This window comes from Pempheris klunzingeri, chromosome 4, assembly GCF_042242105.1.
Source record: "Pempheris klunzingeri isolate RE-2024b chromosome 4, fPemKlu1.hap1, whole genome shotgun sequence".
NCBI classification, from domain to species: domain Eukaryota; kingdom Metazoa; phylum Chordata; class Actinopteri; order Acropomatiformes; family Pempheridae; genus Pempheris; species Pempheris klunzingeri.
The window spans coordinates 13,714,353-13,742,154 of NC_092015.1; the positions used below are offsets into that span (position 1 = coordinate 13,714,353).

The 27,802-nt window shown below is 40.9% G+C and overlaps 2 protein-coding genes across 2 annotated transcripts in view; one reads left to right on the forward strand and one right to left on the reverse strand.

Moving 5' to 3' along the window:
* Positions 1–6,964: 6,964 nt before the first annotated feature.
* Positions 6,965–14,542, reverse strand: drc12 (dynein regulatory complex subunit 12 homolog). The gene is made up of 7 exons (XM_070828777.1): positions 14,484–14,542; positions 13,717–13,785; positions 11,855–11,974; positions 11,527–11,619; positions 11,284–11,414; positions 10,326–10,466; positions 6,965–7,174 (listed from the first exon to the last, which is right to left on the reverse strand). Exons 2-6 carry the CDS (start codon positions 13,748–13,750, stop codon positions 10,338–10,340), a joined length of 507 nt encoding a protein of 168 aa, XP_070684878.1. The 5' UTR covers positions 13,751–13,785; positions 14,484–14,542; the 3' UTR covers positions 6,965–7,174; positions 10,326–10,337.
* Positions 14,418–27,802, forward strand: part of cbl (Cbl proto-oncogene, E3 ubiquitin protein ligase) — a 36,552-nt gene continuing 23,167 nt past the window's right edge. The window contains exons 1-2 of the mRNA XM_070828776.1: positions 14,418–15,280; positions 21,142–21,389. Of these exons, the coding sequence (XP_070684877.1) occupies positions 15,134–15,280; positions 21,142–21,389 (395 nt within the window). The 5' untranslated portion in view covers positions 14,418–15,133. The remainder of the gene's footprint in view (positions 15,281–21,141; positions 21,390–27,802) is intronic.

The following is a 27,802-nucleotide window of genomic DNA, read 5'->3' on the forward strand; positions in this document are numbered from 1 at the left end:
ACATGGTATTTTGATTTAACCACTCGGAGTTTGAGCTTAAAGGGCAGGACAATGCTGTGAACTCTGTTTTGCCCTAGAGGCAACAGCCAGTAGTCAGTTTTGGAATCTCCTTGGGTGAATTTTTTCATAGGAAAAACTGATGAGTCTGTCTCGTTGTGGTCTGTCCCTGTTGGCCCTTTGTACCGTGTAAAACAGGACGGACAAAAACAGCTACGGGGCATTTGTACTATGCAGTATTTTCAGTCATTTATCATTGTGCTGTTTCTTTTTTTTCCTTTTTAAATTATTTCTGTCCTCTGTTGGATTATCAGTACTGAATATTGTCATTCTATTGTTCTAAAAAAAAAAAAAAAAAACTTTAAACAAGTTCCTTTTTTTATCTGACAATTTACTGTACGAGCATATAATTGCCTCTGAAGAGCTGCAAAGACGAACAGACCAGGTCATCCTTTGAGTCCTTTTATTTTGAAAGTGCCAAAAACCATAAGTATTATCTTGTGGCTGAAGAAAGCACCACAGCCTTGAGAAGACAACAAACTCAAATGAACCTAGAAAACAAACAAACAGATACATACAGACACACGGACTTCTTTTATAGTAGTGATATTCTATTAAAAAAATGTTTTAACTGTTGGCATCTCTGAAAGACAGCGATGCATGTCCAGAGGTGTTGGCAGGTGCTCATTGAATGATTAATTGCTAAAATGGTGGCTGAGCAGCTGAATGAATGAATTCCTGTTTTAAATTCCTGCTTACAAACACGATGGATACACACACACACACACACACACACTCACAAAGACATCTGTTTTTTTCTTTTCCCCGTGTCTTGACATAATTTTCTCCTCCATCTTTGACTCGTGACACGTTTATTGTCTCGTCACCTGCCCTCTTTACGAGCTCTCATGTTAAAATATAAACTCCAGCACAGCACACACTCTCTGTAAGAGATTAGAGGTAATTTCCTCCGTCTGGTATATTCAAGAATGATGCAGGTTTCATGAGGACAAGCCAGAGTACACATGAATAAATCAGAATCAACCCAAAACCTGAAGACCCTGGTGAAGTAACAGGGTTTTTATATCAGCGGTTGACTTAGAGCTCTTTTAAATGTCAGGGCAGTTAAACTTTTATTGAATGTGATCTTTTACACACTGCTTCAGAGGAGTATTTCAGGTCAGCTCCCTGTCATCTTCATAGTTTTATTTCTGCAAATCAAAGTTGTCAATCGAGTCTTTAAGCGACACATTTTTTAATTTAAGCTGATAAAGAACTGAGGGATGATTCAGTCGACTGTTTTGAAGGTCTTGAAGTCAAATTTATTTAATGATTCGGTGATTCCGATTTTTCAATCACTTTTTGAAATGCATTAGTTCAGTTTTAGTTGTCTTAGTTGCATATTTGTATCGGCCACTCATCCAGAAGTGAAACAATGACAACAAACCACCAGCAACTTGGTTCTTAGGTTACTTTCTGCTGTGACACATGACTTTGAGTGTTTCTTCTGGTTTGAAGGTGTTACTGTATGATAGCCTGACTGTTGCACAGCAGGAATCAGCGTCCATCCACTGTCTACTACGTCTTTCTTATCTCTGATGTGCCCATCATTTTAAATCTGCCCATCAGGTTCTGCCAATCACCGTCTCTCAAAACTAGGCCACCAACCCAACACAGCTTGAAGGTACCGCTGCAGCATCTCTCTTCTACTTTTATTAGCCACGTTCACTTCCCATCTTCGTCATTTTTCACCTGCAGGTTGTCACAGTTAGAAATCCTGTACATATGCTCTTTTAAAGTAGCAGACTGGAAAAAGGAGCAAATGTGAAATTTAGGTGTCCAATCTATTGATCATTCACCATGTTGTTGTCGGCAGGCCACGTCTCATTCTTCACGTGTCAGGAAAAAATCAAAATAGATCAAAATAGACGTTTCTTCCACGCAAGTCAAAAGCTCCACTCAAACCAAACCCGCCCCCTCCCTCCACACACAAACAACACAAGGAAGCAGCATCTCTCTCTTTGACAAGCCAGCGCTCATCTTACCAAGTTCTGAATAGTGCAACAACACTGAGAATCTTCCCATTCAAAGTTCTTAAAAAAAAACGCAAGGAAGAAGAAACTAGCAACAATAACAATCAAAAAAACAAAGGAAAAAAAGTCCATAGAAGTGAGATAGTAGTTTGTCACATAAACAGTCAAACTCCTTAAAAGAAAAAAAACATAAATCCCTGGGTACGTAAACCCTAGAACAAAACCTGATAGTAATTCAGCAACCCCTCCACATTCGGATGAATCTCCATATACTGATAACTTGTCAAGAATGAAAGAAAAGATGCCTGAAATCCTACAACAATGCACCCACAGTCTTGCCTTCCTCCAGCGGTGAACATTGTGATGATAGAGGGAGCATTTTCCCTCTAGAAGTAACAAACTACATTTCTTTGCATCAGTTATTAATCATAATGAGTAACCAAACACATGAGCACAAACACATCATTTGGATTTCAGACACGCATGCGAGTGGTCACAGTGTCACCTTGTTGTCGTATCATTCTGTCGTCTGTTTTACCATCTCATCTGCACAGAAACAGCTCTCAGATATAAGATCACCCCAACTGCCTCGATATTTTTCAAGCACCTGTTATTGCATCAATGGCCACGATTGGTATGCTGTTTCAGACGCTGGTGAACGTGTGATACTGTGGTGGATCAACTGCTGACAGACCTGGGGTGAACGGCGGTATTAGTGCCATTATACTAATACGGGGTTTTCACTGAATTGGTGGATCTGAACATTTAGGTGACAGGAATCAGCAATGAGTTGAAGTTTTTTCTTCCCATTTTTTTTTTAATGTCGGTTGAATCAGTTGGTGAAAAGTGTTTCAGGACATCAGATGATGATCATCTGGACTCGGGTCTGGAGTGTGTCCGAGCATCCACAAGAACACACCGGTGTTTGAAACAGCACTAAATCCGCTTGATTCTGCACCCCGTAGAAATGAATGGGAATCGCAGAAGCATTATGCCAATAATGCCAATGCATCTAATCCTTGTGTATGTTCAGTCTGATCCGCAGGGTTCCCCAGTAATAGTCCATGGTGTTGAAACAATCATTGGAAGATGATTATGTTTATAGAACCATGTGTATAATGTTTATATGGACACATTATGCCATTTAGACACTCACACATATGGACCCATACACAGATTGTGAGCATAATGGTAAAACAAAACAACTCTTCTCTTCACACAAACAATTCCTGTTAACTTTCTACATTTCTTTATATGATAACTTGTTAAATTGCCAAGCAAATAGCAAAGAAAAAAACACCCACATTTCATTACCAGTTTTATAAAAGAAGTTTCTATCCATTTGCTGAATGTCACTAAGAAACTCATGAGAGTAAGAAGGCTCTCGCTGCACCCGATGCTAACTTCTTAAACACTAAAAACATTTACAGGGGTGCTAAATCAAGCGTAGTTGGAATGAGATTGCCAATTACCTTGGAGGCACGAAGAGCAGTAGAGTAAGAATTAAAACAAATCCCACTGAAACACTGGGCGACCTTCGCTGGGAGGCCGCTGAGAGAGATGGCAGGGTTTGGCTGCTATATTTTATATGCTTTATTTTCTTATGTTGACATTTTTATTCCATTATAAATACATTTCTTAAAACAAACCCTCATTCCCTGGGGTTCTGCTTTTGTCTCTTCTTTACTGTAAAATGTATTTGACCTTCTGAGCTGTTTAGCTCTGTCATGCTAAACAGCATCTGAGGGCACTTTGTTTTTCAAGTTTTATTATTCAAGCGGGAGAAATATTGGGACAGTGCACCTTTTTTTTGTGACATACGCGCCCACAGAGCAGCAGTACGAGGACACACGGGTTTCTAGCTGAGTAAACATAACTGTTGAGTGAACCGGAAGGAACTTGTGACTCTACCTCTCGTTTTTCTCCCATAACCGAATTAACGCCTGCACACTTATGAATCCTTTGAGCAGCTGAGAATTTGTGTGGGTGGGAAGTCTATGGGAAGCTAATGAGTTTAACAACTCACTCGTGCTATATACGAATCCGCTCACCCGCAGTCCATCTATCACTGTGATTTTCAGTGTATCTCCTCTCTCTCCTCAGGCTGGTGAGTGAACGCCGCTCAACACCCTGCATCTGATTTACTCCTCTCCTCTCCTCTCCTCTCCTCTCCTCTCCTCTCCTCTCAGAGTGCCTGTCTCACAATCTTCCCGCTGCTGCATTAGAGATGACAAGTTTTGTCAGTACGTCACCAACCTGCATGTCACAGTGCATACCCACAGCTGGCACACATAAACGCTCACCGCCACCTGTATGTCACTGCTGTGTCAAGTTTATTTCATTGTGCTCATGCTTCTTCTGCCTCTGGTGCTCCAGGTCCATAAATTCAGTGCATCCTTAACCACCACTGCCTAGCTGCTGTTGGATTTATGGAGCCCATGATGAGCATTGAGTGCCTGCAGAGGTGTGTGAAAATCTCCTTCACTCCTCAAGCTTACCTTGTTGTAGCACATAGCAATACCAATTTCCCTTTAGTTGATTGTTATTCTGCAAGGATTTAGGAGTTATAGTGTACAGAGTCTGATGCATTTCGCCACGCTTACAGCTCACATTCCACATCCCAAACATTTAAAGAGTGACTTTTTTTTTTTTTGGTATTTCACTCACATGAAATTCATAGTTTTTGAGCCCGACAAGCTCTGTGCCCATGTCTAGGAAACATGAAACCTGGAAGATTTAGGCATTTTAAGAATATTGTGGGTTCATCACCGCATTCAGTATTATGTTGATGCTTTCTAATAGCAATCGTTGAATCTGTTCAACTCACTTCTACTGTCAGGATTGCATCCCTTTGTCAAAAAGTTGCTTTCTCTTCTCTGGCAGTAGATCTCCCAAGGTTAACAGCATGCATGTATACATCCGCCCCGTAACAGGTACTAATGAGCACTGGAAATGAGGATACCAATTGGAAGACAACAAATGATCAGTGGAAACTACCTGATTCACAGAGAGACTGGTGCACATTTTTAAGTGAGAGCTTTCCTATTGATTTGCTGGTAATTAATTGCAAAAGGCTTGTTGTTGTTGTTGTTGTTGTGTGCTCAAAGAAAAGGTATTCAGAGTACAAGAATTCTCTCCAAGGTGAGATGCTGTCAAGGCTGTTATACAGCCTTTTGTTCACTGACACTTGTTGTTGAACATATTGACCAAAACATCTTGGCATTGTTTGTCTTTCAGAGAAATAAAATGGAGCTTCATTTACTTTGTGTTTCGTTCCCTCACTATTCATTCCTGCCTTGATCGATGGCCCACAGATGGGGAAGCATTGATTACTTAGGTGTGTGTGTGTGTGTGTGTGTGTGTGTGTATGTCATCTCTCTCATGCACATAGCTCCATGGGAAATCACAGTGAGGGCATCTGGATTCATCTTGTTGCATCATTACCGCAAAGCTGAACCGACGCAGTCGACAGCCAAGTGAAATTCCAGTCGAGGTGGGCAACCAGCACTCGGGTGTTCATCTCAAATATGACAGCAGGCAGCTTTTATTGTGGAAATCAGTCAATTAGGTTTCTAGCACCACTGCTCTGCTGATGAAGAGCAGTGATGCTCTAAACCCCACCTTGGTGCAATAAATAAGTGGACAATGGAGCCCTGCAGTGTGCGAGCTGTCCATTTGTTTATTTCATGATTTGCTCACTTTCTGCCCAGCACCTGCCCTCCCTACTCATATTTGCATTCAGAGATTGAAGTACACGTCAGTCTCTTTCCATAATGACTCCACTTTCATCTGGAGAATCATCTATTTCAGAGCAAACACATTGATGACAGCAGATAAGCATTAGCAGGGTTCAAATTACAATCCGTTCATTCATGTGCACCATGGACAAGAGAGTGTCTTATTTCTTTTACTACCTTTGAGTTGTGCAAAAAGGTAAACATGTAGAAAAAATGTACATACACTTCAGATATATATTTACTACTGCCAGGAATGTAAAGTAAGTCATTATTGTGCTTAAACACCATATCATGCTACTTTATACCTCTACTCCTGTGCATTTCAGAGGGGAATGTTGTGTTTTTTACTCCTTTACATTTATTTGTCAGCTATTGTTACTTTTCAATTTCATATTTTACACAAAAACATACGATATGCTCATAAATTGCATCATTAAAGCTTAACCCAGTGGTTCCCTCTGGCTTGTTATACCTCAAAGTAAACAGTGTCTAGCTGGGCCCCTTGTCACATTTCAAATGTCAAATTATATCTGTTTGTTCAATCAACTAAACTTCTCAGATAGTGTCATTTAAAAGGTAAATGTTAGATGTAAAATTATCCAATATTTCACAAAAAAGCAAAGAATAGATTAGTAGAGTAGTCGAGTAGTAGGGCTTAGTTTTATCTTCTTCTCTAGCACATTAATCATCTCATAACCCTTTAGAGGGAGCCCGATCCCTAGGCTACAAACTACACAAAAATACCTGTGGGCTGTATAAAGTTGTTAAAACTAGCCCCACCTCCACTAGAAACAACAATAAAATGCCATATAATAAAGTATCAGTCACAGATTACTTTTACTTTTGATACTTGATACTTTTGTAGGGCTTCTACTTGTAATGGAATATTCTAACATTTCTGTAGTGATACTTGTAATTAAGTCCTTCTTCTAGCACGACTACTATAGAGTGTTTTTATAGAAACTTGTCCATAAGGTTAATATTACTAGAAGGATCGGTATCATGAGGCTTACTCAAACATCACAAAGGCATATAGACCTTATTTTTAATAACAAACTTGAAATAATTATAAAATTATAAAAAAAAATGTTGTCATAAACAAAAGAATAAAAACATTTTCATTTAGGTAAATGTATTTGCGGGTCAGTTTGGCATCATGTAAACAAGCACAACAAAGGAGCGTAATAACCCTTGCGAGAGGTTCATAGGATTTAATTTTGAGATTGGCCTCAAATACAATGACATTAAGTCCCATAAGTAAGAGACATCTGAAGGGAAGACTTAACTCTGGGGGACATCTTTGGCGGTCCTGGTTGAACTCATTAGTTGCAGCAGTCTGGAGAGTACGTTGGTTGGCTGGATGCAGAGACCATAGACCACACGAGAGGAAAGAGGATGTGCACTGACCTACATAAAAAAAAAGTTTGAGTGCGAGAGTATGCAAAGTTTTCTGGGAGATTTATAAAGTTATATTTCTTTTTTTTCTCCATCTTTATATTTTAATATTTTCCCTGTACGCCCCCTTAGGGGCTCCATATAAAACCAACTAAACTCTTATACAGACAAGAAGGTAAAAGTTTTTTTTTAATTTTTTATCCAGAAAAGTAGTCAGCCCATTTGAGGACAAATTAAAGCAGTTTGGAACAACTCTCTCAGTCTGGTGACATTGAAACGACATGTACTATTATGTTGGCCAAAGTCAGTGGGATTCAAAACGAGATCTGAAAAAAGGTCTCACACTCCAGTAAAATAATATAATGGTTAAATGAGTATCTTTGGAGCAGAGAGACTCGGCATTAGGCAGCTCTTTAAATGTGGATTATCACATGGCAACAGAAAATTTCAGGCATTGAGAAACAAAGTAGTAAAAGAGCTTAAACAGACTAAAGCTGATTATTTTGTTAAACTAATAAATGGGTCCAACGGGAAATAGTAAATTAATTTGGGAAAACATTACTAAAATTACAAAGAAGAAGAGTAAGTCCTGGGAGCTAAGTGAGGAAAAAAGATCTGGTGGTCTATTTTCTGCCTCTGAACGAAATTGTTTTCTCTCCTGATTTCATGACTTAAGACTTTGTAAAAAATGAGGTTTTGCCAGGATCATTAAGTTACATTTTTCACCTGTGGAAACAACAGTGAAAAAAAAAAGTGAACAGCAGTGAAACTTTTGGCAGGTGAATTTTTTTGCTAGACTGATTTTTGTTTGTTTGTTTGTTTGTTTTTGTAGAACTCATTTCAGCCACAAGAGGGCACCACTCCCCCGTGTACTAAAGGGGACTAAACGCTTTAATGCTTTTTCCAGGTGAGCTTGACCTGAATGGAATCCTACTTAAATAAGAGAAAAAACGAAGGAAAAGAGGGGTGACAAGTGTTCCTCATCTGCTGGTTGTACAGCTGGGATCCCTCACGGGTCTATTTTAGAACCACTTTCATTTAGTATATGCTGTATATTAATGGTCTTCCTCCACTATGTTCACATGTTAGCATCCAAATGTAAGCTGAAAATACCCATGACATATCTAAAGAACAAACAGCAGCCATCTGACAGCTGCATTGAGCGAGGTGTCAGACCAGTTAGCTGATTAGCCCTTAATGTAAGCAAAACAGTCTGCATGTATTTCACAGTGAGGATCAGTAATTCAGTTAATCCTGACAATTTAATTGATGGTGATGTCATGTCTGAAAAGAAGAAAAGTAAAAAGAAAGCATGTGACACATGTTAAATATCTAAGCATAATAATTCAGAGAAATCTGTCAAAACAAGCTAGTAGGGTCATCAGCAATGTTTAGTGTAATCTGAATAACTTTAAGAGCATCAGGCACCAGTTGTCTCCGTTCACTGCAAAGCTTTTTGTACACACTAAGACGTTTCCTACCACATAACAACCAGGTCACAGGCAGGTTTGACTTCACTCAAATCTGTGTACTCACTCTACAAACTAATCCTAATTCTATAAGTACCAGGAGAAACCAAGAGGTCATCATCATTGTAATATCCTGAAAAAACGCAGCTTCCTCAGTTTTGATAACTTCTAATTCTACTCTGATCTTTGCCAGATGTTTAAAATTATTCAAAATCTCTGACCATACCCACAAACATTAGAGACTCAGGAAGCTTTGCGGTGTTTAAAATCAGCCTCAAGCTTTGGCTAAAGTCAGCACAAAAGTGTCACCACCAATGATTGCCTTGTATTTATTGTGTTTATCACACTGATTCTGTTTTCTCACACTAATGGACTTTTATGCATTGTGCTGTTTTATGTATTCTGGGGTTGTTTCCTGTCTACCTGCCCAGGGACAACAGATGTAAATTAGCTGCGAGCTGACTCTGGTGCAGTTACTTTTAATTGTGTGCTGTCCCTGTAAAAATAAAGAATAATTTAAAAAATAGAAATAAATAAATAAGGGACACTGCTAATAATTTTTTTTTTGTGATTCCCCACTGAGCGGGGGATTGAGCTTATCTCATTTTGAGCACCGAGGTGCAGACATTCATCCCATGCTCCAAACAAGCAGAAACACATGCCCTATGAAGACGGCAGCTCCTTGTGGTTTGTGGAGAAAATATTGGTTTTCAGATAACGTCCTCTTGAGTTCCTGTGTTAATTGGTCGTTAGAGCAAAGAATTATCTTAATCCCCGAGTAAATGATTCATTACCTCACAGATGAAAGGCTAAAGAAATTGCATTGGGCCATGAAAAAGATGCACAAATGACAGCCACGGAAGTAAAATCTGTTTATCTGTTCTCCCTGCAGGGGATGTCGGCTTTTATCGATGCTGGGCAGCACAATCACATTTCCTGCACCATTAACTGTTATTTTGCCTTTCTCTTCTTATTGTCTTTTATTATTCTACATCTCATATCGAACATTACTCTTTACTTTTTATATTTTCCCTCCTCATAATGTGTGCTCTGTTTTAGTTGTGGGTTGAATGAGAGCCCTGGTGCCTTGTAGTGTTACAGTTTAATGCAGCAGCGTTGGCATCATCATCTCTTGCGTCTGTGTGGTTCGTGTGGCCAGTTTGACCTCACGCTTCCTTTGTCACCATATTTACCTTCTGGGCCACTAACTCAGCACAAAACACAGCTTGAGAAAATTGTTATCTACGTTTTCACCTTTGCTGACATGTCTGTCTTTTGTAAGATCCTGATAGTCATGTTCATGTGTTTATGTACATCGTATCGTCTCATTTCATACCATGTTAGTGTAGTCTCTGCATACTTTCAGTTAAGAAACGTCTTGTCTCAAAAAGAGAAAAGTTTACCATGCATATCCACCTATAAAACAATACTCTGAGAGACTAAGATATTCTGGCTGCCCATAAATAGTCATTTGCTACATCTAGTGGGCATTACACAACATTACATGGTGAACTACTGAATGCATGCATAGATAAGTTAGTCTATTTGTACCCTGGTGGTAAAATATTGTATGATAACAAAATGTATTCACTGTGAGTTACAAATTGATGCTGTCGTGCACGTCACTTTCATTTGAACCAAACACAGATGCAGCAGTCTGATCAAACAGAGCCAAGCTGTAGATGCATTTGTACCGAGCCTGTCTTTCAGATGTCCAATGCATTCAGGCCAAACTCAGAGAGCAGTTCCTTGTAGTTTTGATGAAGGGTTGCGCTCTTGTCCTCCCACCCCTGTCGAGTCGCAGACAGCTGGGAAGTCAAGCTGTCAAGAGTCTCCTATGAAAAATATCAGTGAAAATGAGATGCAAGCTAAAATTTTCCCTTTAAATCAGCCAGCTGTCTAACTTGATACCCCCCCTCCCCCCCTTCCTTAACCACCTTTAATTCTGCTGAGTTTCAGGAGAGAGCTGATGAGAAGAGGTTTAATTAGATTCTGTATCATACTGGGAAAGACAGAAATGACGATAATTACATATTAAAATCCTAGTTCTTTAATCACAGGCTGAGCCGCCGGGCTTGACCACTTATCTTTGAAGATCTGTGCACCGAAAATTTGCATGTACTGTCTGTGCTCAGCTGATCGGACTGTACCTGTAAAAGGTCAGTACCGACCCCATTCCTCATCCATTACCCCTTAATGGAAAATGGTTCTATTTTACAACCTGAGTCTTATTGCCCTGGTTTGAAGAAATGCACCATACCTATAGGTTAGCATAAGATGATACATCATTGTTGTGGATATCACAATCACATTTTAGACCAAGTCATCCACTCAGAGTGGTGCACTCGAGCAGACAAGTAAAACACGAGCGTGACTTTTCCTTAAGACTCAGGCTCACACTTGACCATTATGGAGAGGTGCCACTCCCTGCAAAAACAGAGATCCAGTTCAGAGGACGCTGATCTCTCTGCACAGACAGGGGGTAAACAACAAACCACACCAAGTCACTCTAGAAATGGGGGCACATGCAGGTTTACTGTGCATGGGGTCTCTCAGGTGTGGTCTAGATCTACAGAGGCCTGCAAGTAGCTGCTTCATCTGAGCTTTCTTTAAATTTGTGTGTATACGCTTTAATTCATACTGTCAACTCACATGCAGGATCTTCTCATAGTCTGTCTCCATGTTGTCCAGCTTGTGTTGGAGCTCTGCTACGGTGGCGTCTCTCTTCTGTTCCACCTGCTCTCGCTCTCTTTTCTCTTTCCTCAGTTCCTCCTGACACAGGCCTTGGTAGACACACACAGACAGGCACACGATCACTTTTAATTTTGGAGCTAACTGGCACTTCTACGTCTTTATGTATTTAAGTAGAGATGTAAAAATGACATGTATTCACACCAAGTTCCTCCTTCAGCTGGCTGACCTCCTTCTCCAGCCTCTTCACCTTGTTGGTCAGCTCCGTCTGCATGGTTTTGTACTGCCGACTGAGGTCTAGAACGACATTTGTGGCAACTATGTTAGACTTAGCCTTCATTACGGATTCTCTTTGAAAAGGCTAATGCAGCAATCAGCTTAGGCACCCAGCTAATTAGACTTATTGTTCCTCAAAAATTACCCTAACCTTGGCAAACACGCCCCTTGTCCTCACTCCCAAAGGGATCCACGCTTTATCTCAGGTTATTAAAAGAGAGACTAGTTGTTGATTCAAGCCCCGTCTGCACCGTACCAGAGTTGACATCCCTGCGGTTTTGTCTCTCGTGCTGCAGCTTCTGCTCCACGTCTCTCATGCGTCGCCTCAGGTCAGTTCTATCAGCCTGGACCTTCATCACAGACTCACCCTGTAAGGCTGCGGTAATCACACAAACACATGAATGTACACACCAGAGGAGCAGAAGTGGCAGCAAGCATTTGTAAAAAAAAATAAAAAATACCCCAACTGCAGTTCTGTTGACAATATTTCACTGAGGAGCACTAAAGCCTTATTAGTATCCAATTATGTTTTAATTTGCTGTATACAGTTGAGGCCAAAATTATTAGCCCCCCTCATGAAATCAGACAAAACCCTTGATTTCTCCATGGAAATGGTCATTAACAACAATCGTTTATAGTTTATTTGTTTCCAAAACACAAAGACAAAATGTTCACTAAGTTTGATTAGGATATTTTATTGATGTAATGAGTAGAAAGAAGAAAAGGCAAAAATGACTTGGCCAAAATTATTAGCCCCCTGGCCAAATGGCAGTATAGCCTTCCCCCTCATTATGAGCCTCCACTATCTTCTTTCTGAGCTCAAGACTGATTTCCTTTGTCTTTGGCATGGTGAGTAAGAGTAGTCTGTCTCTCTCAATAATGTGTTCAAGTGCCCTGTTTGGAGTCCCTTAAGTAAAGCTCAATGCTGATTGAATGCTCAGGTGTTGTTAGGAAGCCAACTGACTGCACAGGTGTGGTTTGAAAGCTGATTGGTTGATTAGGTGTGTTTTGAAAGCAAAAATTCTCATGGGGGCTAATATTTTTGACCACCCCATTTTTCACTATATTTGATATAAAGCAAGCCTAAAAATTTAGTTTACATTTCAAAATGTACCAAAAGCTACTAAATAGCACTGGTGAATGTGTGATTATATCAATGATGTAAACATTGGGCAGAATTTTAGGAAAATGTTCCAGAATTCCTGGGGGGCTAATAATTTTGGCCTCAACTATAAGCAGTCATTTACTGTTGGAGGGGGGTACAGATGGTGCCAGTCTAGCCTCCACTGGTGGGTGAAGTATTCACATCCTTCACTTCAGAGAAAGTGAAGCCACAATTATGTAAACATACTCCCTTCTGAGTAAAAGTCCTGCATACAAAATCTTACCCAAGTAAAAATATAGTGTTATCATCAAAATATACTCACATAACACTATATTGAATAAACAAATGTATAACAGCGTTTTAACGTAATCTTTTGTCTACATAGCCTTAGCAGCCATCAAAAGAGTACAATAGTTTTCTATGAAATGCAGTAAAGTAGCATTACATAGAAATATTCAAGGAAAGTACAAGTACTTCAAAATTAAGCTGAAGTGTAGTAATTGACTAATGCTTTGAGATACCGTACTTACCACTGTAACTACTACTAACTGCAGTAACATATGCCATTATTAAAAACGTAAGTGAGTGCCAGTAAGCGCTTCACTAAACTGAGTAAATGTATTTTTATTTCTCTTGGTCATATTAGTGTGAGGGCATGTTGGTAGGAACAGGTTTCACAACACACGCTGACAGAAAATACAAAGAAAAGGAGCACGGTTGTGTTGTGACTAATCGTATTAGTCATATATATCAAACACAAAGGCCAAAACGTTCGCCACTTCCAGCTTATGCAATGTGAGGAGTTTCTTTTGCACATTGTAAGACATGACGGATCACATAATAGAGGCGTGTTACTCATGCCTGTATATTACATCCAGGGGCATGTTACTCATGCCTCTGGATGTAATATACAGTCCGTATGAATGACAAAGGTATGTGACTAATATAAAGGTATTCTGGCCTAAACATTGCCTGCATCACATAAAGAAACTCAACTTAAAGTTGCTGCTCACCGATGTGATCCTCTAGGATGGCTATATCCAGCATACTGCGCCTATACTTCGCCTCCAGGTCATTTTCACCTGCAACAAGACAACAACACTTTTTTAAAAAGCATGCAATAGCGACCTGAGACACAAAAACGAAATGATAGAATTATCTCATGATCCAAGTCACTTTTTTCTGGATTCTTCTTTGCTGTCTTCTTTGTTTTGTTCTTTGGAGGCATGTTTGCTTGTTGTGAGGCTGCCTGACACACTACACACTCAGTGGGCACACACTAACTACATACGGGGATGAGTCTTTGTTGCCGGGCGCTGGTTGCCGGGTGAGTTGCCATGACGCTGACTGCCCAGCTTGATTGATAGTTGATTGACTTTGATGGGAGCCAATCACAACTTGACTGAGGCACGGTTGCCTTTTTAGCTCATGCACACACAGGCCGTGTAATTGGATCCTTACTCTTAGTGAGACGTGTCAAAGCGTCCTTTGTAGTCCCGGGTGACCAGGGCCAGCGCTGCGGGAATCCGGGGCTGCATTCAGCATCCCTCAGACTGTTAATGAATGAATGCTGTGCAACCAGGGGCGCGCACCCGGCCACATTCAGGGGTCGTGAACGCGCACAGGGAAGGCGTGGAGTTTGGGTTTTTAAGGAGGAGGAAGGAGGGGGGAAAACGGAAGGGGACGTACAGGAAAGGAAAGGGCCGCACATACACGTCACAGGGGGGAAACAGAAAAATACTGGGCAATGTTTAATTCCCACATTTATTTATTCATTCACCCCCGTTCCCGTGCGTGTCCGCGACGCTTTCGCAGCTTCAAGTGCAACTTCCTCTCTTCAGTCACCGCTGAGCGCCTGCTGCCGTCAGAGGAGGGCTGACACTGTCACACAGCCGCTGAACTTCCCGTCAAGACGCAGCACGGGCGAAAGGAGCTGCTGCTGCTGACAGGAGAAAAGGGAACCACATCGGGGGCTGTCAGGAGGAGAGGACGCGCTTCTGGACGCAGACACGGTGCCGTCGTCCTCCAGCTGAGGGCGGGCAGAGGCAGGTCTGGTGCGCCGCTAATTAGCCTGCGTGGTCCCTGCAGGCTAGAGAGACGGAGAGCAGCGCAGCTAGCCGCAGCAGCAGCAGCAGCAGCAGCAGCACAGGGTGTGAGTGACTGAGGGGCTTGTTTTCTCACAGACTGATGTTAGCTTCACTGATGGGAGCCTTTGTCCGATAGTCATCCCTCCCTCCTTCTACCCCCTACCTCCCCACCCCCAGTCGGACCCTGGCTTGGATCCGCCACTCGGGCGCTGTCCTCGCCGGGGGGTGCCGGATCACCATCGCCCGGTCCAGCTAACTCCAGGCGGCGGTTCGGTCCCCCTGACCCCTGCCCTGCCCTGCCTCGCCTGTCCGCCGCTCTGGCCGACCCTAGCCGAGCCCGAACATGGCAGGGAACCTGAAGAAAGGCGGGGGGCTCATCGGAATGATGAAGGATGCCTTCCAGCCACACCATCACCACCTCCACTCCCATCACCAGCCCGGGGCCGTGGACAAAAAGACGGTGGAGAAATGCTGGAAACTGATGGACAAGGTTCGTAAGTTAACGGCCAACCTCAACCAGCCCGTAAACGTTAGCTAGCGCTGCTAACTAGTTAGCTAGCTAACCGCAGCTAACTAGCGATAAGCTAGCTAATCTCCGCCTGCTGCAGGTCTGGCGTCGCTAAGGCTAAGTTAGCTAGTCAGCTGGGAGAAGACATGGTTGGCTAACATTAGCTAAGTTGCTAACTTAAACTGTATTGCTTTTCTTTCCACATGCTGCAGGGTCCTTTGCACCACTTTAAGAGACAGAGTTTTAAAACAACTAACAGTCACTTAGCCCACGGACAGAGCAAGGGTTTTTAAAAACGCGTTTATTTGTTAGTGCCACTTTCTGCTAACTAGTTGTCACATCTATCTTATTTGGCCACGTTTAAATACTACGGTGCAACATTATCGTAAACATTAGCATTAACAAAGGAGGTGGAGTGGGCGTGAAGACATCCCATACAGGAGTTGAATTTAGCCAGTTTGTGGGACTGCTAGCACAGAGACAGCCTCTCCTCTACATTGTTGCTGAAATGTCTGCAGTCATCTGTCTGTCAGCCCCTGGAAACTGTGACAAGGCATTGAGGGGAAAAAAAAGAAATGTGTCAATTTAACGAGGCCAATTATGCTATTTCACAGGGGAGACTCACTTCTCGGAAAAGTCTGTAACAGTTTGACCCCCAGTTTCCTGTGAGATTCACACAGCAATATTAGAGTGAAAAGGAAGACAAGACACTCTTTTGTGTCTCCTCTTCCTCTTTGAGGCCTTAGTTTAGAGTTCTGATGTTAAGAGACTGAGTCTTTTTACAAAGCCATTAGTAAGGAACCACATTCCAGTTTATTTTGCTCCAGTAGCATCAGTGGTAGATTATCTGTCTGTCTGGACTCTTACCCACATTTGAGCAGGTACTGTACTTAAAACATATATACGAAAATAAGTAACGCTGCAACTTTACTCTATATTTTATTCTTGTTTTCAGTTAGTGTTCAGTATTTATCTAGAAAATGTTTGCGTCTGTGTCTACACCCCAAAGTGCAATACAGACTAGATGACTGGCCAGCTGATGTTACTCCACTTAAACCACCTACATAGTCAGGTTAGCGTTTACAGTACGAGAATAATTTACCATATTCATTTGACCAAGTGAAACAGTCAAGGGGCAGCACCAGTGAGGTGGAAAGAAATGTCTTACCTTTTGAAACGCTATGAGACCAAAAGTATTTTTACACCACCAGATAGTGTAAAATAGCATTGCAGATGTTTTTCAGCGCTGCCTGAGGGAAAACCACAGCCCAACACTGTAGACCACTACCTGCACTATAATAATGCAGTTACTCTCTGATAACACTTCCTGCTCTGTTAGTTAAATTTTATCAAATGCTTGAGTCTAATTTCCATCTTCAGGGACTCCTAAAGTCTTAAGCATAACAAGCTTTTATTATCTAATTCTTGAGTTTAAGCTTTTCAGTTAAACACAACATTTGTGACCCCGACCAAGATGCTTGATGGCCTTAGTTTAGCTGTTTAAACTTCAGAAGAAACTTTAACCATTCGGTGTTACAGTCTCTGCTGTTGCAGTGCTACATGTTTCAGACCAGCTTGCTGTTCATTAATCTAAACATGAAGTTGTGTATGGAAAATTGTTACCACCGGCCATACCGAGACATTTTGGCGGTGATTCATTGGCTCATTTAACCAGACAGATAACCACCAGACAGAGTTTCAGGTCGTATGCTCCCCAAAGATAATATGGATGTCATGATATCAGTTTTGTTCTGCAGCATAGGTCAGCCACACACATTTCAAAGCTTGTCTGACTGGTATAACAAGGTGATATTAACCCATTGATCACCCTATTCTTATTGATAACATTTCCTTAAAAATGTTATTGCCTGAAATCGCTAATGGTCTTGTTGTCGCACTGTATTCATGTTGATATGGAAACATATGGTTGAAGAAAATGTATTTTATTTTCATGCTATTACTTTCAGCAGTAATAGAATCTTAATGTTAGCAGGAAGACAAAAACAATGCGCTGCTCTTTTGTGTAGCAGTTTTTAGATCTTTTTGTAGTAAAACAGTGACACTGCTGTGCCTAAACAGTTTTAAGACACAGAGTTAGGCATTTTTCACTGTAGACACCTACTTTGAGGGTACTTTCAATGTGGTCTAATGCAATTATGCAGAAGATAAATGGTTAATGCATTAAACATTTATCTTCTGCATAATTCCATTGTAGCAATTCTTAGTTTGACGTCAGACTTTCTGTCAAAAACATTATACATGTTGTGTAATAAAAAACTTTTGGGGAATTAACAAAGTTCTGCAAGGAGGCAGAAAATGGCCTGTTTACAGCAAAAGTCTAACCAAAAATCAACCACAGCCAACTTTCTTTCAAGCTGGTTAAACTTTAAACGACTTAAACTTGATGTACAAAAACTACCAAGTCTATGCCAGGTGCCGACAGAGACAGAGACAGAGACAGAGAGAAGAGTGAGAAAGATGAGTGGAATGCAGTTTAGCTTGGAGGCAGTCAACATTGTACTTGAGGACAGTATCCTTGATTGACGCCAATCAGATGTTGTTGCTTTGCACACGTGCATGCATTCGCATGTGTTTAGCTGAGTTGCGAGTACATGTATTACCTTGGCAACGGTCCTATCTGGTCTCAGACACAACCCACATAGACCTTGGTTTGGAGGCCTGGATAAGGGTTAAAGGAATGAGGCCACAAAGTTAGACTTGAAGGCATATTAGCTTCCACTTTAGTTGAACATGCAGTCAAAAATTGGCTCTCCCAAATGTCAACCGCAAGCAAATTATTCAAAATATACAGAGGATACAAAAAATGTAGAGACTCTTTCCCTATAGTGTGCTTTATACCATTCAGTAGTATAATGTACCTGCTACTGCTATGGGAATTTAATTTCCCTTTGGGGATTAATAAAGTCATCTGTCTGTCTAGTAGTTGTTCTAAGGCATCTTTAAGCTTTTATTTCTCCTTCAGTTGCCTCTGTTTGGTTATTTAAATAATTTAAATGGTTGAAATCACCATAGCATTTCCAGTTTTATCTGGTCAGTCTAATGTTGAATGTAATATGGATAATCCTCATGACTAATCTTGATAAATAGTATTGTGCTAGTTTGTGCTTTATGTACTCTTAAGTTTTGTTGAAAAGCACGATGGATTTTTAATTCTTAAACGCAGTGTGAAAAGTGACTTATATGGCCATTATGTCATTGTACTGAAATATATCAAGGTGGGCCGTGTACATTCAGTAGCAGTCCAGACACCAATGACCAGGGTCACGTGCTAAAAACATTTTGCATGTTGTCAAATCACTACTGCTTAAAATATCCTACTGGTCAAGTGTGACCTCATTCTTTTCAAGAGGCATTTGATACCGTGATGGTAAACCGGTCTGAGTGCAGTGGCCCAATTACAACCTGAGATCAAATATTCCTAATATTTTACACTCTTGGGAAATGAAGCAAGGCTCATTTGGGTTGTGGATTCATGTGATGTCCCTTTTTTAAGTCGGATACCTAAGATGTGGAAGGGAAGGTTATAATCCGAGTGATAAAAGTGACCAGTCCATGGATATTAATCAGTGGCTGGTCAAGAAGAAATTTAGAGCAACTGATAAATCATATCAAATAAATAGATGTTACATGTTTGTGTAGTTTTAGCGACTGTGTAGTGCCTAAGGGCTAAACAAATAGGTGTTTTTGTTTTTGAAGGGGTTTGTCTTAGAGACGCATGAATTTTTAAATGTCTTTAAAACAAAGGTCTCCATTGCATTCATTTGTATTTTTTCGGAATATTTATTCATGCATTAAAAAGTAAGCAGTTTTACTATTAATGAATCTATATGGTCCCAGGCCTACTGCAATTATAAGATGATTATAATCTGTCCTGTCTTATTTTCCCATAACAGCCAACCAATAGCATCCAAAATGAAGAAGTAAGGAAATTCAAACCAACATTTATGTAACGCCGTTCCTGCCATATTTCTTTCTAACACCCACTCATGATTAGTGGACAATAATTTGGCCTGGTCTACAAAAGAATGAGCCATGTCCTGTTGTTGACATGCAATTGTTGGGTCACTGTTGAAGCTGAGAGCCCAGTTCTATACCAGCACAGGTTCAAATTAGGACATGAAACCCCAACGTCCTTTAATGAAAGTGTAGTTTTATGCTTTTTCTATCACAAATGTAAGTTGCAGTGCTAATTAGACACCATCTTTCAATGGCATCACACCAGCTACAACTCCAAGTCGGGAGTGTATGGCTCGATGGGGCACAAGGCATGGCCCTTTCTGTACTTCCTGCCAACCTACTTCTGGGGCCCTTGCTCATACCACACCCATCTATGAACATGGCCTTCTTTGTGATCTCAACTACACACTTGTTAAGTTTCATGACTGCATCTTGCACGGTTGTGACGCTATCGCGGTGACAATATCTGTCCACAGACAGACGTATAAACACCTGGCAAAGTACTCCGCTAAAGTAAACCGCTTCTGCAGTAGTTCCCGCAACAATAGGTTTCTCCAGGAACACATTTTGCCATGATGAGACACACACACACACACACACACACACACAGAGACTAATAAGGTGAAAACCATACCAACCAAGCTGTTGCAGCTGGTAAATGTGACTGCAGCCATGTCCATACAGAGCTTAATGTGTGAGTGTTCTAGGCTGTCCGCCAGTGTCTTTTGTAATGGTCAACGAAGTGACTAAGACACAGTACAGTGAGATGACGAAAAGGTTGAACATTACTGAGGAAGTAACACATTCATACAGTGTGGTGAACATGTTGGACTCAAGTATGTAGTTGATTCCCTACATTTACATGTTTTATAAATCCATCTAATAAAGGATTATCTCCCCGCTCAACCATCACACCTTCTGTTGTGTCAGTGAGTGATGGTAGTCAAGCTGTTTGGGCCCTTGGTTTTTTTTTTTTTTGTCTTTTGTACTAGAAAAGTTTAGTTTATGACACATCACTGAAGCTTATCCACGTTGTCACTATCGCAGTCGGTGCTTCAGCTGTTCAAATTTGGAAGGCAATCATGCTCAAATGTTGAGTAAAGAGAATTTGTGTGTGTTAGGCAGAAGTGGTATGGGATGTGCAGATTGAAATGAGGAAGTGTAAACATATCAACAGCTTCTCTAAACATGCTGAAGAAATGGAGAATGAGACTGGTGACCTGTTGTTATTGACATGGTAGTCACTTATGCAAGCATTGCTGTGCGTGTCTAGAAAAAGACGTCTGTATGGTAAATGAAGAAAGAAATGGCGATAATTAGCATCTGAATGCAGATATGCCTTTGTCCTGTTCCACTTTCATCTTTTTTGCGTAGATACAAGAGGAAGTAGTGTGACAGTGGTGAAATAACTAGTGCAGTGATACTAAATGTCTTCCATTATGTAATGTGTAGACTTGCTGCACTCTGAAAGCTCCAAGCCCGACTCTGACAGGGCCTTTAATGGCCTTCCTCTCGTCTTCGACTTTGTTGGCATTTTCCATTCTACATGTCTTCTCTCTGGGCTCACTGACAATATTCTGCACTAAAGAAAAGTGCTCTAATACAGAAAAGAGCTATTTTACACAAGACTCTGTCTATATGATATAAATAATGTCTTACTGATGTACAGAATGGAAATCCATGGTGGCATTTTGGACAGCTCTCAAGCTTTCTTTGTCTGTGTCTCTCTCCTTTTAACCTTTCTCCCGCCACCCTTTCTAACACAATCTTCAGTCTTGCTTTTCTCACATCTACCTTCCCTCTCGCACCCACTTCTTGTCTCTAACCGTATCTCGTCTTCCCCCTCACATCCTCCCTTTCTGCAGGTGGTGCGCTTGTGCCAAAACCCCAAATTGGCTCTGAAGAACAGCCCCCCTTACATCCTGGACCTGCTGCCAGACACCTACCAGCACCTGCGCACCATCTTGTCTCGTTATGAGGGTAAAATGGAGACCCTGGGGGATAACGAGTACTTCCGGGTCTTCATGGAGAATCTAACCAAGAAGACCAAGCAGACCATCAGCTTGTTTAAGGAGGGCAAGGAACGCATGTACGAGGAGAACTCACAACCCAGGTGAGTAAAGTGGTTAAAAATATGTCCCCTGGCTTTTCTCAATAGAGCAGATATTATTCTAGAAGTGGATGGTGTGAAAATGGCTCCATCAGGTTTCTCTGTTCTCAAATCGTGCTGTTGAGCCACTGTGTTGATTTTCTTTAATGAGCCCATTTGAAGCCGGATGAATTTGAGGTGTGAAGTCTTCGTGATAGCTGCCATGTCATCGAGACTTCACACTTCATATTCATTCATTCCGAATAATTACTACTGCGCAGGCACTGAGCGAACAATTGCACCCATCTCCAGCCCCTGGGGAGGTTGCAGCTCAGGATATATCGAGACAAAAGGAGAGAAGTGTTGCGGTTTTGAACATGTGAGCATCTGTGGTCAGAATGGCACATAATCTACAGCTGCCTGCCTGCCTGTCACTTTGTTTCTGTGTCTCTTTATCTCTACCATCTACTTGAACATGTTCTCTTCATGTAGCCGTCTCACTGTAATGCTTTCTCTTTTGTAATCATGGTGCGCCTCCGTCTCTGTCTCTTTCTTTCTTTCCTTTTAAATTGAATGTTCTGCCTTTGACCCTCTGAAAACAGACACTAGTGTGTAGTCTGTATTAGAAATCAGCAGTCCCACTTTTATGTGTTGAGGGACTCGTGGAAGTGTAATTAATGAGATATTCCTCTTGTTTCCTTGTTTAGAGAAGGCCAAATGAGAGAGGGCATTCTTTTGCAGACAAAGGATGCCACAGAAGACCTCCAGACAAAATTGAGCTTCTTATAAGCAAAAGTTATTGTTGTGTTAATGAGCAGTACTCTCTGAGGTGCAGACTAGCTGCTGGATGGAGATGTTCTTACCGCTTTGTTTGTATCGGATGCCTTTTGGTTCACTGCATCCTTTGGACAAATGCTGTCAGACTTAGCTGTAACAGGCGTCATGTTCAGCATGTAATGAAATGGCAAGATAGCCTTTGTCAAGTTTCCCCGGGGAGTCTTTCATACAAGATGTGAGCCAGTATCAGATATTATCCCAGTAAAGGCTTTCTCCAGAACTGCCTCTGGGGCGGGTGCCTCTCTTGCTGGTTGTGAGAAAGACGACTTGCAAAAGGTTTTAAAAAACCCTTTGTGCTGCCTGGCCGTCTTTTTTTTTTTATGTCAGGCTGCTGTAGCTGTGGTCTTTAGGAGCCTCTGGACTGGACTGTCGGACAGTGACTCTAAGTGGATGTGCAAATTGGTGGACAGAAACGATTGCCGGAGGGGAGTGGTTACTAGCAAAATAAGGAGCTGAAATTGTTTTAATTTGTGTGGCAAGTCTAGCTAATTTTAACATTTATTTTTGTTACTTTTCACCAACACCTTCAACAAACCTGACCAAATGCAGCTTATATAGCCTTGTGTGCCACTAAGTCGTTTTGCTGTGCAGCATTCTTTGTCATGGATATATTCTGTGTTGCCAGAGTTATTATAGAGAACTATGAGCATGCTGCATTGATGTATCCTGGGAAGATAAAAATAAGCATTCAACTATTAATACCTTGTTGCTGTTTGAGCTATCATGTGATCTCTGAAAGGGACAGTCAATTTCCTTGATGGATAAATCAGTGTTGATGCATAATTAGTTAGTAAAAGAGTAGATATATGGTATTGCATTTGTTATTGGGATTTAAGAGGGAATTCATTCATGCCTATAAGGCAGATAAATTGTCATAAGCAGGAGCCTTTTTCTTCCTCCTCTATCCCTTTGCTGTTTTCTGGATATTTCATCCATTCACGTAATCACCAGAAACTGTTATCCTGTCATTTGTGCTTCAGTAAATTTAGTAAAATTAGTAAGTAGATGATTGCTTAATAAACTAAACATTTAACTGAGACTGAAACTTTAGACTCATGATCCGTCAAGGCACAAAAAGGAAGACATCACAGCATCAGCCAGTCAAGTTATTTGTTTTTATTTATCCTTTAGTTAGCCAGAGGGTCCCTTTTGAGATACAAGATCTCTTCTTCTAGGGAGACCTGGTCAAGATGGCAACATAAACAATTTCTCATACAAAAAAACTACACAAACAAAATAGAAGAGAGTTCTCATAAAAAAGCAGTTTCACATGGTACATACACATGCAATACATAAAAGATGCACAAGGGAAAAGAGTAAAGGCTGGTTTCACACAAAAAGACAGACAAGGGAGTAAATCAAGAAGCATGGAGGCCATACCATCAATATCCAAAACAAAGTCCATCTCAGGTTATTTAAAAGAGCAACATGTTTCCTTCTGGGTAGTTTGTAGAGGACCATTAAAGGTATTCAATGAAGGCAGTGCTTCCATGGCAATGATAAAATAAGAGACACCATCAGACATGACTAGAATAGCCCTCTGCTATCACTGTGTTTCTGGTGTTGTGGTTTCTCCTCTTGCACACTCATGTCATGACCTTTTGAGATGCATGTTTGCAAGGAAGTACCTACAGACATAAGTAAAGGGAGGAGGAAGCTTAAGGTTCAGATGCCTTCAAAAACTGGAGTTTTCAGGTTTAACCTGGTAGTGATGAAGAATGACCTGGGAGAGGGTAGAGTGATAGAACATCATTGTACAGAGAACATGAATACTGTTGAATTGAGGAGCATATTGGTAGGTGAACATTTTCTGTGGTAGTGAAGCTTTTTAAACCATATTACACCTTACTTGTCATAGTTTTCATTAGTTCTTGCCATAACATTGAATGAACATATAACGTTTTATAGAGACACTGAAACTGCTAGAAATGTAGTTGCCTTTTAATGAATTCCTCTGAGATACCGACTGACTCACACAATGAATCAGAGATGTTAAGTTCAAAGACAGTTTCTTCACACGTAAACCTAACCCACTGTCTGTTGTTTAAACTCTTTCTTTTTTAGGGGAAATTATATAATAGTTTTATCTGTCCAGTCCTAAGTGATACATCCTCATCTTGTTGCTCAGTTCCTCAGTGAGCTTGCTCTTTCTCAGCTACCATGACGGTAATCTTTCAGGCAGAAAAACCCCACTTTGGCAATGATAAAGTGGAATCCTCTATCTATATACCACTCGTGGATCTAACATGAGCCGATAAGGGTGTTTTTAGCTATTACAACCTCTGTGAAATTCCTCTTCATCATCGCTTCATTGGACCAAGAGGCTGCGTAGAAAGAAATTCCTGGTTTAAAGTAGAGGAAACACACACACACACACACACACACACACACACAGTAGCCAGGCCTTACACACAAAGACTGCTATTGTTCGTGTCCAGAAGGCAGTGTCAGTGACACTAACCAATGGGTATCAGCCCACTTAAGAATGCTATAGAATCAACCAATGACGTTGAGCCACTAGAGAGTTTAGTATGTGGTTAGGGTGCAGCTGAGCTCAGCACATGGCTTGGACTGAAAAGTTGAACTGTGAGGATAAAGATAATCTCTCTGCTTGGATACAGAAAGTTTGATAATACACTGCCTCCAATGTGTTCTTCACTTTGGCCTTAATTAAAAATAACACTAAAAACACTGGCACTTACAGTTTCCACTGCTGTGACTTCAGTCAGCATCAACACTTGATAGTTTATTGACAGAAATGTTAATGAACAGGACTCCACCATGGCTCAATCGCCTTTTTCAAGTCAGAGTGAAAGATTTGAGCGTTTCATGAGAGCCTTGAATGCAGCGTGGGTGGACATGCTATGTTGTGATGCCGCACAGACTTCTCCGCAGTGTCTTCCCCAGAGATTTAGACCCTCATTTATCTAGCCCCCTGCCCCCCCAATCCCATATGTCCCACACAGATTGTTTAACTTAAGAGCTGAAGTCGAGTTGAGGTAGTGTGGTAAAAAAAAAAGTGGCTTTGTTTTTTGTTGAGTAGCAGTCTGCTAAGTTTGGTCTCAACATTGGTGCACACTGGGTTGTGGGAGTAAGAGGTGTTGTTTATTTACAGTGTTTTTTTGTAATTATGGCAGAGAGAAATAGGTCGATGCTATTCACAGTAGACGACGGTGAGGATGGAAGTGAGTATACTGAGAGTGAGACATAATATTAACACTGACAGCCCATATTCAGTCAGAATCAAAAGTCAGCACTTCCTCATTGTTTGCTTCACTTACTTCCTCTTCTGGCTTTGCACAGCCGAAACATTTTCTGGCCTCAGAGCTGACAAAGACCCACACAGAAATTTGTTGGTTTTGATCAGCTTTGTTTTAACTCTCCGCCCATCCAACCATGTGTAAAATGCTTTTTTCTATTCTGATAATATGTGGCAGAAGTGACCGATGTAGTTCCTTGATTTTTAAAAAAAAAAAAAAAAAGGTTTGCTAATTAGGTTTGGTTGATTGTTCTGTGTTGAGAAGTGACTGTTTTGTCCTGTTCGGGGTTTCTTCTTAGTTTAAAAAAAAAAAAAAAAGCTGTTTTGTCTGTCTGTAGTGTATTCATGTACTTCTGCTCAGATAGAAAATCTGCATGTTAAACATTGCACAGTCCCTGAGCAGAGTTGTACAGTGGAAGGGTCGATCAGCGTGTCCTCAGAAAAGCCCTTTAACCCCCCTCCTCCATGGGTCTAACCGGATACTGCTTTGACCTCTCTGTAAGAGCCCGTTTGATCGTCTTCCTGGGCTAAGCTACCATTGCATCCTGACCACCGTTGATAGGTCCAGCTGGTCACAGGAAGTGGTGGGCTTAGAGGCTGCAGGGTGATGCAACTGCACTGTGGGACAGTCGGCACTGCAGGAAGTGATAGGCCAGGAGGGTAATAATCCTTTGAAACAATTTATAAATAAGTCAGTCGACAGAAAAAAACTAATAGAAACTATATTGATAACCAATTAATTGCCAGTCCTTTTTCTAATTATTGCCCCTCAGTGGTGAATATTTTGATTATCTTTGGCTTTTGCACTGTTGGTCAGACAAAACAAGATATTTAAAGATGTCACCTTATTTGCTGCCCTGCATAAATGGTTAATTAACAGTACAATCCATACATCTTCTAGCCCCATGTTTCACTGCTATTTTTCTTTACTTGCTCCCATCATCCCTACCTTCCTTTACTGACAGCATTTTGCTCCAATCCTTTGCACAATAGAGAAATGCATTCCACGCATGCTTTAGTGATATTTTTACAATAGTCGGTAGGAACAACTTCCTCAAGCTCCTACTCATTCGGCCTTCCTACCGAACTACTGCTCAGGCTTCAGTGGCAGGTGCCACAAAGAGCCTTTTACTCAACAATGTTTCCTTTTGTCTTTTATCATCATGACAACATTCAGTTGTTTTAAAAATGTTTCAGTAGTTGCTGTTGTATAAGATGAGAAAAACACTAACTAACTGCCAGGATTAATATTAATTGTGTTAAACTTCAAACTTAAACTTTGTATTTCATCCACAAATGAATAATTAAATTATATATTAAGAGGTATTTCCCATCAGACATTCATTAGTGTTGTCAGTTTCTTTATTCCACAAACCATTTTCAATTAGTGTCTTAATCTGAATCATAGCAGCGGTGGGGAAATATGCACACTTTGCATGAGGTCTTCCTTTCAGTGGGTCTGTGTATGTGCTTGGTGCTGCTGTTGCTACTTGTCACAGCACCTGGCTGTCTGTACGTCTGTGTTTTGGATACAATTCTCAGTTTTAAAGTTGATATTTTTTGTTGTTTGGGTCACATTTAGCCTTCAGTGCTAGACAAAAATGTCAGAATGAAATTCATTCAGCAGCTGTTTACAGTAAAGTGCTTCTTCTGTGTCATCAATGATTGATGTAGTCATGCCTTTGTGGATAGAGAAAAACATGGCATTGTATGGTACAGTGCCTCTGGTATTTGCAAATGTCATTTGCACTCATTCCTATTTTGGTTCACCAAAAGAGGCCTGTCCTAAAATATGACTTCCTATTTTCTGTAAACGTAGTTGACACCCAAGTGAAACAAAGGCCTATCTCTGATAGCACATCTCTTGACTTTGACTATCTGAAAACCCATCTTATCACTGCAGCTGTGACACTGCAGCAGAAGTCTGTATTAGTAGTGTTGGATGGAGCCGTGAGGAAATGAAGCGGTGCGTTACAGTGATGTCAAATCAGATTGATTACAGGAGAGTTTGCATGAATATCATTTATTCTTGTTTTATCTGTAGCTTTTGGGCTAAGTTTAGTTTAATGATTTAGCTTTTCCCACTCATGTTTTAAAAACAAAAGAATACAGTCATGGGTTGTTGGTTAATACATAAAATGTAACTTGTTGATAGCTTTGGACAGTTTCATGGCCTGGTATATTTCAATTAGAAACATGCTACTCTTAAGCGAGAGTCCTGGATTGTTGAGGTTTAAAGTTGAGTAAAAATTAAATGAGTGAGAATCCAACCCTCAAATACTGGATTGTACTGAACTTTACAAAATATTGCCCCCCAAATCTTTTGCCTGATTTAGTGTCT

Bases quoted from the DNA above. Each gene is read 5' to 3' on its own strand.
- drc12 (XM_070828777.1), bottom strand. From the start codon at position 13,750: ATGCTGGATATAGCCATCCTAGAGGATCACATCG. The intron at 11,620-11,854 runs GTACGGTGCAGA...ATGTCGTTCTAG, and splicing joins CCGCAGGGATGTCAACTCTG to ACCTCAGTCGGCAGTACAAA. The intron at 11,415-11,526 runs GTGTGAATACAT...GTGTCTACCAAG, and splicing joins CCAGCTGAAGGAGGAACTTG to GCCTGTGTCAGGAGGAACTG.